Genomic DNA, 14466 nt, shown 5'->3' with positions numbered 1-14466 from the left:
TCAGAGTGTTTAATTTGTTATCATATATATACATGTTTTTCCCCATTATCTCTCTCTCTCTATATATATATATTTCCATTAAGCCTGGATGCAGAAGAAAAACTAAAGCAGTCAGCTGTTGCTGCCCAGGGGTTAGGCACAAGGCTTTTAACTGGGGAAATGTTGTTTCCAAGTTGAAATTGTTCTAAGTGAGTTTTCTGGTGGGGGTGGAAACTGTAGAGCTACCAAAAAAAATTGCCAAATGATGATTTTAATGCTTGTGTTTGAGGAGCAAAACAAGAAGCAAATACCCCTGTGCATTGCTGGGTAGCAATGGAGTATGCTCCGTGTTCAGCTAGGGATGCCGAGGGCAGGAGCCAGCGGTGGGATGCTGGATGAGCTTATGGGCTCTTGCAGAGTTGGGAAGTGTTTGATTCCCCTCAATGGTCACTCTGTTCTCCTTACCTTCAGCTTGCCTTAAAGATGAATTAATTTGCTGAGCTTTCCAGAGCACCTCGCCTGGGATATTGCTGATAGTGGACAACTTCAGCTCATACAAATACTTAGCTCATACTTCAGCGAGGCTGCTGCCAGGGTGCCTGGGAGTTGTATTTTTCTCATTTAGCTTCATTTTTGGGCGCTCTGCTTCCACAGCAGATGGCATTTTTATCATGTTTTCAGAAAGTCCATATGGCCTACAAGAGAGAGTATCTCTTTAATTGTAAAACATGACCACCTGTTCTGATTTTAATGAATGCAGTGAGCATTTGTCTTCATGTATCTACTTAAAAATAGCTGCTTCAATTGAATTAAAAAAAAAAAATCAATTGGGCATCAACACTTTGGCTGCTGAAATAATCAATTAATAATTAAGTGGCTAATTTTAGAACCCACTGGCCTTGCCCATTCCCTCGGACTCGTCGTGATCAGAGCAGACAGTGATCGATCGCCCTGCCGACGCCGGGAGGCACACACGGTGCTGGGGCCAGATGCCGGCAGGCTTCGAGCTGTTTATTGCGACATGTAGAAGGCGAATGCAACTTCGTGCCTCTGCTCTGCAAATGGACTTGTCTTTCCTGCTCTAGCTCTTTCCAGCTGCTCGCACGCAGCCGTCTGCAGGTACCCCTTTTCCCTGCCGCCCTCTGAAGGATAAAATCTGGTGCTCAAAAGGTATCCTAATGATGGACCAGCTGGAGAGGGGGTTGAAACTGTGAGCGCAAAAACAGGCTTGAAAGGCTTATCCACTAACTGGCTCCTAATAGAAAGCCCTGCTAGAATCATTCTGCTCATTAAAATAACAATTGCCAGTTAACTGTTTCGTAGCTCCCACAGCGGGTACATTGGCTGAGGAATGAGAAAATGCGGAGCCTTTTGGCTCAAGCTTTAAGGTGGAAAGAACCATGATGCCCAAATCTTGTTAAAGGAGTGTTAAGGCTTAATTCAAAGTCTCTTTGAAAATTAACCCCTTTATTGAATAAACCTTTTGCAACATCATCTTGTCTGAAGCTAATTAAAATACCTGAATGGTAGGGACATGCTGGGATTTTGGTTGATGGTGTCAGCTGTTTGGAGGGTTATATTTCGGAGGTAGAAGAAAGAGGAGCGCTTGGAAGAGTGCTTGTGGGTACAGCGTTTCCCAGCATTTCAGTGGTAGTAGTAAAGGCTGTAATAGCTGTTGGATTTCAACACAACGGGGTAATTCAGCAGTTCACTGCCTGGTGTAAGTGACGGGAGAAAGCCTGGCGTGGCTGCTTGGAGCATCTGTTTTTACACAGCGAGGAGGGAGAGAGACAGAAACCTCTTACTGGAGAAGACTCTGGTCCCATCTTATGCAGAGAGCAAGATGGTGGAAGCAGCCAGAGAGGAAGGAGACTTGCCTGCTTGCCTTTCACTGAAGATGTTTCTGACACAGCCCCTAGTCCTGCCACGGCCACCAATTAGCCCGTTACTACAGTGAGAAGCTGCCCTGGCCGGTCTGACGGCGGTTGCTGTAGCCTGATCGATGTAAATCCAGTTATCTCTCAAACCACATGGGATTTTGAGGCAGCTGGGTGTTATTTGTACGACTGAGAGCTCTGCTTTGAAATGCTGTGCAAATACAAAAATAACCGTAGCTATTGGCATTTAAATTCATTTCTGTGTAATCTTTGTGATAAACTTCCATTGGTGGGGTGTTATTTCAGTGGGAGGAGGGTCAGAGCAGTTTTCAGCTGACGTCTGAGTATCGCAAGTTGCTTGGTGAGAAAGGCGTCCGGCTCAGTTTCCTTGCGTGTGTGTGGCCTTCCCTCCCTGCGCTTCCAGAATAGCAAGGGATAATTAAATGAAGTTCAACATTAAAGGCTGAAAGTCAGGAAGGGAGAAGCTTATTAACCTTGTTGAGTGGGAAGGAGCACTGGGGGTGTTTGGGGCTTGGGTCTCGGGGGGATTTCTATTCTTATTTTTTTATTTTCTTGGGAATTGACATTTAGTTGCGCAGAAAATAAATCTATCACTAATTCTGTTGCAGTCCCTTTTATGTGGTTGTGGCACTGCAGCACATCTGTGAATTAAATCTTAAGAACTGGAATTTAGTCTGTTCTCTTATGAGCAGAAATGCTAATTCTCTTTTGATTGGTAATAAAGTCAAGGGAGAGAAGCAAAGAACAGAAGTATAGAGGTTACCCATTTAGAGCAAGCATGAGAAATTTAATCCCTATTTTCCATGATTCAATTTAAGTAGCCGACAGACTGAGTTTTTAGCCTCAAGTTCTCCAACAGGGGACAGCTTGAGGAAGGAGAAGGGGGTGCAGGGAATTAAAAATGGCAATTAGAGTGGCCAGGCAGGGAGCCAAGAAAGTAGGCAGGAGAAGCGAGGGTCCTTTTAGCTGCTGGCTTGCACATGGGCCAATTGAGGTTTGTGGGAGGACATGTGTATGTGCGCACACATGTGGATTCACCTTTTTTCCCCTCGCTGACTCTTTGAAAGGCTGCTTGGACCTTTACAGACTGAATTTTGGGGCTGTTTTAAGAAGTCTGCTTAAACACTCCTTCGCTATAGTGCAGACTGTTTATCCTAGAGGAGGCTTTAAGTGAGGTGTGGAAGCTTCAGGCAGGGCTTCTATTGTGAGATGACTGTTAGAGGTCCCGTGCATCCTTTCCAACTGATTAAATTTTGCCCCTTTTTCTTTCATATCTCCAGATCACTGTGTTCACTACTACGATCTTCGCAACACTAAGCAGCCGATCATGGTGTTCAAAGGGCATCGCAAGGCAGTCTCCTACGCAAAATTTGTGAGCGGGGAAGAAATTGTCTCTGCGTAAGTATTGCCTTTTATGTATCTAAAAACTTCGTAGCCCTTTCTTTCTCGCGCTCTTCAGGGCCATCGTGCAAGTTCACCTGCGTGGGTGGGTGCGTGCGCTAGCTGCTGTGCTTTTGGGAAGCAGATCCTTGCTTTTTCTTCTAAGACAAAAATAGAAATTCATTCCTTGTGTCACGTGGCTCTGCTCTGTCTTGTGGAGCTAAAATGCTTAAGGGGGATATAAAGACAACTAGATGCAGCTCCTGACCACAAGCCCTGACTTTGGGAAGCTGCAGGTGGACTCTCCTTCTACAAAGTGCTGTGTGTGCTGAGGATGCTCCTGACCAGAGCTCTGCTGTAGAGAAGACTGCTGGCAGAGCCCTGAGGGCAGTAAAACACAGGTGATGAGTGACAGAAGTGATCAAATGGTACTGCTATGTCTGAAGAGGAGGTTTAGCCATCAGCCTGAAAGAAACGCAAGTAGGACTGACTGATCTGTTCTCCAGTAATTTACTAACTTGCTCTGTGAAGGCCGTTTTTAGGATTATACTTGGGTTAGAAAGTAGACAAGGAGAAGTTGAGTTTTGTGGTCCTAATGGTGTGCAGCTTTTCAGCTGGGCTAGACCATAAGGTCTGCTATGGAGGCCCTGAAGAATAATATTCTACAGCTTCTGTTCAGTTGCATGGCCAGATGTGGCTGCCCGAAAGCCAGATGTGGCTGCCTCAGTTGTAGGTAGGTTTTCAACCACGTGGGAATGAGCGTGTCTGTCAGATCACATAGTGAAAGGTTTGAGTGAATGGCTACAAGCACCTTTAATAAACCAGAGGTGAGCCCCTCTTACACGCTGGGGAAAATGCAAGTAATCTTGGGGGGCTGCAGGGAAATGTTTGATCTCGACAACCTCATGTATAACACCCGAGGGCAGCAGGGGTGGCTCCCAGGGGTAAATCTAGTCCCAGGAAGTATGCCTGCTGCCTTGTACCAAGCCAGTGATAAACCAGCTTGGCTCAGTCCTGTGTTTTAACACAGTTTTCTCTAGAAGCCTGGAGCCAAAGCAGAGCATTTAAGGTGTATTCAGGCTGCTAGTGAGTTACTCTGAGCTGAGCTGTGTGGTAGAAGATTCCCTGGTGGTTTCTGGTACTGTTCATATTTAATCAGCTCCTCTCTTCTTATTTCCATTAACATTATGAGGTGCAAATTCATACATAGAACACAGAGAAAATTAAATTTAATGCTTTGAACCAAGTCTGTGTAAGAAGAAAGTGTTTAATAGAAGCAGGAGTAGACTGGGAATGTTTTACAGCCATGATCAAGTGCAGCATCATCTATGGCATGTTTCAGGACAGAACGGCCCTGTCCTGCTTGAGCTGATCATCTGAGAAAGCTTATCCCACAGTCCTGGGAGGAATATCAATATTGCTGTCAGACTTGGACAGGCAACAACAGGGTGAAGGGACTAAGTGGAGGGTTCACCTATCTTTTTTGGCATGAACAGAAAGAAATGTCAGAGAGCAGATTATTTTTCATGTCTGTCTTTTTGCAAATTGAGGAGAGGAGACTGCAATAGTGATTCCCAAAAATCAAGCACTGATTTCTTCAAAGAAAAAATTATATGTATATTCAGATTCTCTAGATTTCTCGCTAAAGCTGTTTTATAGATTGCATTGATTTACTTTGCTTGTAGAGTTAGGTTTTGACCTCAAGGGTGTTCAGAACTGCCTGGTATTTAGCACAACACATTGATTGCAGTGCTGATTTACAGAGAGAGATTTAACAGAGCAGCTCATCTATGATATTTTTTTGGAGAGGGTACGAAACCAGAAGAGCAGTGTGACACCAGCAGAACCAGTGGCCTTTTCTTCTCCTTGCGGTCCGGGGACGGATAACTTTCTTCTTTTACGGCATGCTTATCCTAAGCAATGCAAACGCAGCTAGTGCTTGATGGGAATTTGTTAACAGTAAAGCATTCCATTAGTAATAGACTTTTACTGTGTTTATTTTAACAAAGAGATCTAGAATGTACGCTACTAAACTATAGAGGTTAAGTGCCTATATATATATATATATATATATATATATATATATATATATATATATATATATGAGGTCTTCTTGATGGGTTAGCTAATAGCAGAAGCTGTCACAGGAATCTGACTTGTAGACCAGGGATTAGTCTCTTGCTGCTTTACCCTGTCCTTAGAAGTTTACTTTCCAGGCAACTCTGAAGCTTTTAAAAGCAGTGTTTTAAAAATACAGCTGCCCTAATAGCACAGAAGACACCTCCCTGTACTCGTGAGCCAAAAAGCAGTAGTATGCCCCTTTTTGCCCTTTCTGTGAGTTATGCTGCTACTGTGATGGTAAGGACAAGAGATGGGAAGGGAGAGTGAGTGGCAGCGTGGGGCAGTGGTGGGTGAGGAACAAGCATCAGGCAGAGAAGGTGAATACTCTGTTTTAGGGATGCCCTGGTCAAGACCTGGGACCAGGAATGCACTCCTCCTTAAGTCATGGTGTTACAGATGAAGTTCATACCTTCGTTCTGATCTGACCTCACGCTATTATTACAAATGACTAACAAATCTTGCTGCAGCTCTCTTATCACTCCTTTGTCATTCCAGCTGTCATTGAGGGCTGAGATAAGGTTTTTGCAGTACAGCACGAGGTGCATCTCTACTCTTTTTGTGCTATATTTTTTGGTAAATGTGACATTGGTGCAGGGCTAATTTGTTACATCATTGGTAATAATATTTGATGTATATTGGGTGGGGGTTTTTTTCCCTTCAGGTCTTGATATTCAGAAAGCAGCAAGGTTGGGTGATGTGGCTTGTAAGAGGGGAGCATTATCTACCTCCCTTTTCTCCCACCCAGGAGGCTGACAGGTCCTGCTCCCAATCTCTTTCAAATTTAAGATCACAACAGCACTACCCATTTCCTCAAGGGTGGTTTCACATGGCTTCATTCCCAGCACATGACCATTTGCTGTTCCCCTACTGTGAAGCGTATCAACGTACGTCAGCGAGTGCCAGAATATCAGAGCCCGGCGATTGCTAGAGAATAATGCCTGGGAAGTGAGAGGGGCTCATGCCCCTTCAGGTCTTTACCCCTTCAGGGTAAAGAAGTTAATCCTATATCTCCCAGAAACCTGGGATATTGCTATTTCAGTTGAGCTCTGCCAGGCAGAGGAGACTATCTCCACCTCCTTTCCTTTGCCAAAGGGAAAAATGTTTGCTCACAGTAAATAGAAAAACGTTTTGAAGGCAGGTATGTTCGCATGTGGGGGAACAATGGAGAACATCAATTTTGGTTTAATCCCGACAGAGTTTGTGTATTTTTTTAATAGTAATATTTAGCTTTGCTGCCAAGGTGAAAAAAGTGGAAGTTTGAGATCTGTATCTATGCAGTCTCAATTACACATGAGCAAACCACATCAGTTTAATGGTAATAGCAACTCTGAGCCCCATAGGTTTTACATGCTGCTGCTTGGTATTGGGCAGGAGGAGAACATGCATTCAGGGCAGCTGGAGGGGGAGGAGGAGGCTGCTTCCTACTTGAGTCTTGTAATGGCATGAATGAGAGTTTTAGCTGGCAGAGAGAAGGGAACAGATTTTGCCCATACTGTAGAGGTTTAAAAAAAAAAAAAAACCACAAAAAAAACCCAAAAAACAAACCAAAAACCCCCACAATTCAGTGTGTCCTGGATCTGTAAAGATCTGGAGGAGGCAGTGGTGGCCCAAAGGCTGTAGAGTTCAGTGGAGGACTCTGCAATTCATAGGAGAAAGGAAGAGTAATAGTTGGGGGAAGCTTTTTATTCAAACATATAATGCGTTTTGACAGGCTTCTGAAATAACGTGATACCTTTCTGAGCTCAAGCTGAGTTGCAAGTGATTGAAAGTGGGATAAATCTCCTGGAGTGCATTAAGATTTCAACATTTACATTGCAAGTAGGGTGTTAAGGAGCAGCATTGCAAGCGAGGAGTGCCTGCCATATGGCAGCAGGGTAACTTTAGGTATTGTTTTCAGGTCAACAGACAGTCAGCTGAAGTTGTGGAACGTAGGGAAGCCTCACTGCTTGCGGTCCTTCAAGGGTCACATCAACGAGAAGAATTTCGTAGGGCTGGCATCCAACGGAGACTACATCGCCTGTGGTGAGTAGAGCAGCCATCCTGCCAAACACTAATGGGACTCCTCAGAGCTGGTGCCTCTCCTGCTGCAAAGCACACCGGCAACTGTACCATGTAGCTGCATGGGTTTTTTGAGAGAGGATTGTTCTGAACGTCCACCTTCCTTCCCTTCCCAGGGAAAGGCGTAAGGAGCCCTGACCTGAGGGGGTCTGTACTTGGTTTTGCCCCATTTCAGATGAGTTCTTCATGTATGATGATTAAGACGTTGTCACCAAAAGTCAGCTGCTAATGTAACCACTGTTGATGTGACTTATGTCCTTCAAGTTTATCAACTGGCATATCCTCATCCTTCTAAGGAAGGGCAAGTAGCCTGGACTGCACGAGTGGTCCTGTACTTGTCACTTAGTACAGCATTCTGCATGGCGAAGCGCTAACGCGCTCGTTGTGAACAACTCCCTGTGACGCTATGTCATTCTGAAGCAGTTAGCCCGTTGGTGGTTTCTGTCCTGTCACCTCTTAAGTTGGACTGTTGAACCTCTGTAAATCCATGGGTCTTGGTGGGAAGGCAGTGACAGGCTGATTGCTGTGGGATGAGCAGGACAGCTGTGCCAGCACTGAAGGGAGGACCTTTGCTTGTATATACTCTGATCTCTGTACAGCTTGCAAGGCAGAAATTGGGATGGATTTCTAAATAAAGCCTGCACACTGTCTAGTCTCTCATACTTAAACCTCCACAGACCAAACTGTCATACTTGATTACAGCAAGCAAAAGTGAGACGGTGCTACCTGCCTCAGAGCTGAAACGCCGAGGAGGCTGGGTGTAGCGGTGTTTCGTGTGGTAGCGTAGATGCTCTGCCGTAAGGAAGTTATGGGGGACGGTTGGGATCCTGTAAGTTTTGCGAGTGGACTGCGTACTGCAGTTGTCTTGTAATAAATCCTGGTCCTGTTATTAAGCATCGTGAAAGTTTGCTGTGGAGCACTGCCAGTTGCCAAGGCACCGTGAGCGTGATGATGATTACGTGGAGGAAATGTCTGGTCTTGTCTTAAACAATGAAAGAACTAAGAAGCCTTATTCCTGTGCTTGCTACCAGAACCTAATCTTGTATTTTTTTAATTTTTATTTTTTATTTCTAGGAAGCGAAAATAATTCCCTTTACCTATACTATAAGGGCCTCTCAAAGACACTGCTGACATTCAAATTTGATACAGTCAAAAGTGTCCTGGACAAGGACCGGAAAGAAGATGACACAAATGAGTTTGTGAGTGCTGTATGCTGGAGGGCACTACCAGATGGGGTAAGCTTTCTGCTCAGGCATCCAGCTGCGTGCGAAAGGAATGCCTCTTGCTTTCTCATGAACTAGCATTGCTGAGGGTTTGACTGCACTTGGTATTTTCCCGTTTATGGGCATTGCAGACCAGCGTGAGAACGTGAAGATCTGCAGGGTAACATAAATGCTGGGGGATGCTGGAGGAGAAGGGACTGCTATGCTCTTAAGCACCCAGGTGGAAGAGTTGAATTTCTCTGCTTGGTACCTGAAATCCCAAAAGCAGTATTGTATTTTTGTCACTTAATGTTTTTTGTAGGTGCATTAGCAGATTTCTTTCGTTGCTTTAATGAAGTCACCTGCAGATACTTGCTGTGGAGCCTTATCTCGATGTTACTGTGTCTGTATGGGCTCGCTCATTGAAATACAGACCCCGTGTTCAGATGAGTAGATATATAAAGGAGGTGAGCCCAGGCTGCAGTCACCTCAACGACTGTTCCACTGACACTTAATTCATATACATAGCATGTGTACTAATGCAGGCAGACCTGACGCAGCTTTTGTGAGAGTGGCCTTTTCGGCAGGAGGCTGCTCTGGAGAATAAAATGCTGCTTTTAAATTCAGAGTGCTCTTGAAAACCTACATTAAAAAAAAACAAACCATGAGCAAGTAACTCTCTTGTATGTACAAGGGTTTGCAGATCAGATGCTTAATGGGCTCGTTGGGAGGGAGAGGAGAGGAGCTCATCCTTAAATAGTCTTCTTTCCAAGTAGCTAAAGTGGAACGTTGCCTAATTGATGTCCTGAGATGTTGTATTCACAAAGATAGTGTTTTGGAAGGGTAGTGTCTATCAGTCTGTTTCCGTATGAAGAAACTGCACCCACAACTGTGATTCAGTTGTCACTGGCATCAGCTTACTTCAGATAGACGCTTCTGAATCAAAATAAAAATAAACCCGAGCATCTGAAATTGCACTTTCGATTTAAAAGCAAAAAGTGGGCTCTTGTGTTTGAATGGTGGGCATGAGACTAAGTGATGTAGGGTCACCAGCTTCTTTTGGGCTGGGGATTTAGGATGACATGGTAGACACCGATGTCACGTCTCAGATGAAGAGTGGCTGTTTAGAACTTGCGTAATCCATCTTTCTGCTGGGTAAAAATGTGCTGCGGGAACCTGTGTGTCCAGAAACGCCCTTTCCTGAACTTTCTTCACTGCAGTGTTTCTGTGTTGGGTTGTTCTGCCTGCTGACCTCCTGCACAGCTTTTCTGCAGGCAACAGACATACAGTGATGTCTCACCCCGGTGTTATTTCTGTTGCCGTTTGCTCCTTATCAGCTTTTTCTCTGATTATGTGCTTTACTCTGATAGACCTTCTGCTTAAGTGGCTGAGAAACTTCTGAGCAGTCACCAAGGGCTGTCAAGCAGTTCTTCATAACCAGTATGAAAAATATTGTGTAAAAATGTAATAGTTAAATCAGGCCCATCAAGATTGTACCAAATAACATTCAGGCTTCACTCCATTAAGCAGCATTCAGAATCCATTGCTATTCTGATATTTTTTCCATCATTCCTCTGCTTTTCCCTGGACGGCTTCTAAATTAGCCTGTTTCTCCTGCGGCAGCCACAGTACCTGGCTCTCGTTTGTAAAGAAAGCAGCAAAAGACGCTTGTGATCCGAGAGCACTGGCTGAGTGGTTTGCTTCTGTGTTTTACCTCCGCCTGTGGTGCGTGCCATCCTGCTTTACATACTGAGCAAGCAGCCTCGCTTGCTTTTGCCAGGAGGCCTTAATGCTTCCTTGCACCATATCTCCAGTCCCCCCGAGAGAAGGAGTACTCTTCACCGATGCAGCCGCACATTCCTCTTCCCCCTTGTGCCGGTGCAGCGGTCCTCTCTGACCTAATTGAGACTTTGCTCATGTTCTTAGGAAATTAAATTACTGCACAGCCAAAGGTCACCGACGTCCCCAAAGTCTTGCTCAAATGATGAAACTCTTTTGTTCCCCATTTCGATAACATTTCTTAAATTTGGCATAAAATTTTTCAAATGAGCTTCATATATACGGGCTCCTCTGAAAGCTGACATGTTTTTTAATGATGCTCAGATGAACTAGAGAAGGCCTTTGCCTCACAGTGCTGTCAGCATCTGTGGGAATCGGGGAACCCACAGCCTATTTCTGGCTTAATTGCAGCCTTTGATCCTGGGTGAGTCACTCTGCCTTAGTTTCCTAATTATAAGAATTACCACACCTACCTTTCACCGCTGGCAGTGATCACGCCCGCCCCGCTGAAGGGCGGCGTGCGTCGAAGCAGCTCCAGCAGCACCGCAGAGCTCGGCGCGGGCAGGGAGCGCAGCGGGTAAGCTTTATCCTGCTGTGGGCGTGCTGTTCTGCCTGCGTTGCTGGGCTGGTTCTAAGCCATCTCGCTTGTCTCCCTGCCATGGTCACTGGGCAGCAGTTCCGTTTGCTACCTGGAGTGTTTCCGAGGAGGGGAGATGCGGGCGCTGCGTGCCAGCCTTTCCCCAGGGCTCCCCGGTGGAGCAGACTCTCCTCGGTTTCCCGACGGTGTTGCTCTCAAGGATTGTTCTTTAATTAACCTTTTGAGATGAGATGAGTTTCAGATCTGTCAGTTATCTTGGGAAGCATGAGTACACGTACTCCTTCACTTCATGCACTTAAGTGCAAAATCTCAGATCCTAATTAAAACTTAACTAAAACTTTCAGATGAAATGTCATTGATTCTTTCTTAAATCTATTTTTGTGTAATTCAAGCTTTTACTTCCTCCTGAGCTAAAGTCAAGCTGTGCTAGCAGCCCTTGCCAGAACCCATCTTCCCCCCTCCCCGTCTGCGTTGGTTTTCCTTTGCTTATGAAGATGCGGGGACCTTTTTGCTAGAGCTGTCACCTTTCCAACCACAGAGGTCCAGCCAGCACCTTCTTTCCACAGGTGTCAAAAAGCCATAATGAGGGAGAGAAATTGTTCTCCGTAAGTGTTTATTAGCATTTTGCATCAGGCTTACTCACTTTTCAACTCTTAGGTAATGTTTAGAAATAAGCACTGGCTTGTAGGACAATTGTTTTGTTAGACTCTTTGGAAAAAAAAAAAAAACAAGCAAACAAAAAACCCTCTCAGCAGGAACATCAGGGAGGAAACCTTTGCTCTGCTTCTTTCAGTGCTGTGTTTTGGACAAAGGTAAATAAGCTGTTTAATATTTTTAAAACAGCAGTTATTCATAGTTTGTGGGGAAAAGCATTTCTTGCTTCTCATCTTAATCTAAAAATTGATCAACAGTTAGAAGTAGAGAAAGCTTCAGGACACTTTTGGCCTAAGTGATCTGATAAACATGAGTTAGACACAAAGATGCTTTTCAGAACTTTCCCTGAACCAAATCATTCTATTTCCCAAGTCAAGGACTTTATAATATACCTGTGCCATGCTTTGTTTCTGGTACCTCGGTAAGGTTTAGCCAGCTTGATCTGAAATGTGGATCTGGTCTTGAGATTGGAAAATACATTCTTCTATTTCATTAGTATGGAAGCAGACGATACTCTTGCATATAGGGATGCTCTTGCATAGGGAAAGGAAATTATCGTAGTGGTAGTAGCTCACTGCGGCTAGGTGCAGAGAGATGTCTCATCTGTCTTGAGAAGGTCACTCCAGTTATGTCTAGGTACATAGACAGTAGCTGGAGGAGATTGGTTTGTACTTTGTTTTCCCTTACGTATCCTACGTGACATTTTCCCTTGTCCTAAAGGGAACACCTTTTGTTTGGACCTGCTTTGCCATATAGCAGAGTTTGAGATGTGCTTCATACAGCTGTGTTAAATAAAATAATTGCATCTCAGGTAGCCCCTTTCCCAGTCATGGTTGGTGTTTCTCAGAAAGAAGCTGTCAAAAGAGAAACCAAGGCTGAGCTCCCAGGACAGCAAAAAGGTATTACTGCTGAACGCAAAAGCAATTTGATTATGTAGATTAAGCATGGCTCAATCTATCATAATCACTGTAAAGAAGCCATTTAATTTTGTACCTGTTTGCATGAGTATTCATTACTGCCGATAAGCAGGTTAGCCAGGGAAAGATTTCTCAAGCAGAAATGTCGAAGCTTTGATACCTGCAGATAAGAGCAGGAGAATGCCGTGCAAATTAGCTTAGGTAAACCTTTACGTACGTATATTTTCCTTTTAGAGGGGTAAGGAAGGGAAATCCATTGAGAACAGCGCTGTAGACTTGAACCAAGTCATGTCACTTGGCGAGCGCATGCGTGGTGGTACGTGCTGGATGGACGCAGAGGTCTCCAGGCACTTGAGAGGAAGGCTGTGAGAGCGGTGGCATGGCGGTGCTATGAAAGCATCTCCTCTGCCTGACGGGGAAGAGCAGAAACCCATCTGTGTGTTTTTTCACCTCGTTGTTGCTCTTCAAAAGTCATTTTAATTTAGAGGAGTCTCAAAACAATCATCTAGCCGTGAGTGAAAGAAGCGGGCTCTGGGACTCCAGGCTTCAGGTTGCCTGTAGGCACTGTCGTATGATGGAAGTATCTTCGTAATTAGTCTTGAATCTCTGAACTTCTCTTTCTTAACCGTAAGAGGATGGAAATACTCCCTTCAAATAGGTTTTTGGTGCAGCTCTTCAGAAAACCAAGCCTTTCTTCCATTTATTCTTCCTTTCCTCTGAACATCGAGCTTTGTTTCTTAATGATGTCTGGCTTGAATTCTTTAAATAGAAACCTGTAATTGTACCGCAATAAGCTGGTCACTTAATAGGGCTGCAATCATGTTCACTGATGAAAAGTAGCCATCTTTTGTTTCCCAGTAGCCTAATAAACAGTATACAACATACACAGGAGCTGGTCAGGGACTGATAATTTACCATCAGCAAATTGGCTCCCTTCACTGGAATTAATTTAGCCAATACAGATTATTTCGGGAAATGATTCATTGCCATTTTAAAGCGCTAATTAATTTGGATGACTTACGAACATTAAAAATGAAACCTCCTTTGTCATTTCCAAATAACCAAATACTTACTCAGTGTCATTCTTAAGTAACTTGTATCGACTGTAACTACATTTCTTGTGACTTGAAATATGAATTCCACTGGCATTTGGGGGGAAAACAAGTGTAAGACTTGATTTGTTTTTTCTTTTTTTTTTTTTTGTTCCGCTTTGCCGCTGAAATTTTAAAGGCTCAAAATTGATGAGAATTTTGACTTCCAGCTTCAACGCATTGTTGTTTTATTTTTGCAGCATCCTCAACTAGTTGTTCAGATGTCGGTTAAGATACACCTAGGTAGTAATCTAAAGCTTTTGAGATAAATGCCTGCCTGGAGCGATCAGACCCAAGCTGTCCCTTTGCCTGCCTTTGATACCAGCTGCTGGCACAGGTAGCAGCGTGAGTAGCTCCGACCACAGTATTTTCAGGGAGGGTGCCTGCTGTTTTCTGACTCATCCTTTCTTTCCTAGACCAGGGCTGGCCCATAGCATAGTCGTGTGCAGCATCTCCCAAACCGGTATTCTCACAGGTTATTCTCTGGTGCAGCACCGCGCTGCTGCTTCATCCTGGAAACGCGGTGGACTTCAGCTTCTCCCTCGTGATTGAAATGCACAGCAGTTTACGGGAGGCTGAGAGTGATGTGACTTTGATCGGGTTTATTCTACTGTGTTTTCTCCCCCTCTTGAAAACCTTCAAAGATTTTCCTCCCTCCTGTGGAAGCTGTCTAAGCCCTGTAGCATGCGTGCTGTGAAGCTCGCAGCTGTCTGTGTGATGTCTTCCCACTCCTCTTGACATGCCCTCTGCCCTCTGGCCACTGGCAATGCTTTAAAAAAAGAAGTTTTC

At 44.5% G+C, this 14466-nt stretch overlaps 1 protein-coding gene across 1 annotated transcript in view; it reads left to right on the top strand.

Moving 5' to 3' along the window:
- Positions 1 to 14466, top strand: part of COP1 (COP1 E3 ubiquitin ligase) — a gene marked incomplete at its 3' end in the record, with an annotated part of 127288 nt that overhangs the window by 87490 nt on the left and 25332 nt on the right. The window contains exons 16-18 of the mRNA XM_082002726.1: positions 3158 to 3275; positions 7276 to 7400; positions 8511 to 8671. Of these exons, the coding sequence (XP_081858852.1) occupies positions 3158 to 3275; positions 7276 to 7400; positions 8511 to 8671 (404 nt within the window). The remainder of the gene's footprint in view (positions 1 to 3157; positions 3276 to 7275; positions 7401 to 8510; positions 8672 to 14466) is intronic.

Source organism: Phaethon aethereus (assembly GCF_964289735.1).
Source record: "Phaethon aethereus genome assembly, chromosome: 8".
NCBI classification, from domain to species: Eukaryota; Metazoa; Chordata; class Aves; order Phaethontiformes; family Phaethontidae; genus Phaethon; species Phaethon aethereus.
Note: the sequence above shows the minus strand (reverse complement) of the source record. Positions and strands in the feature narration are given on the sequence as shown.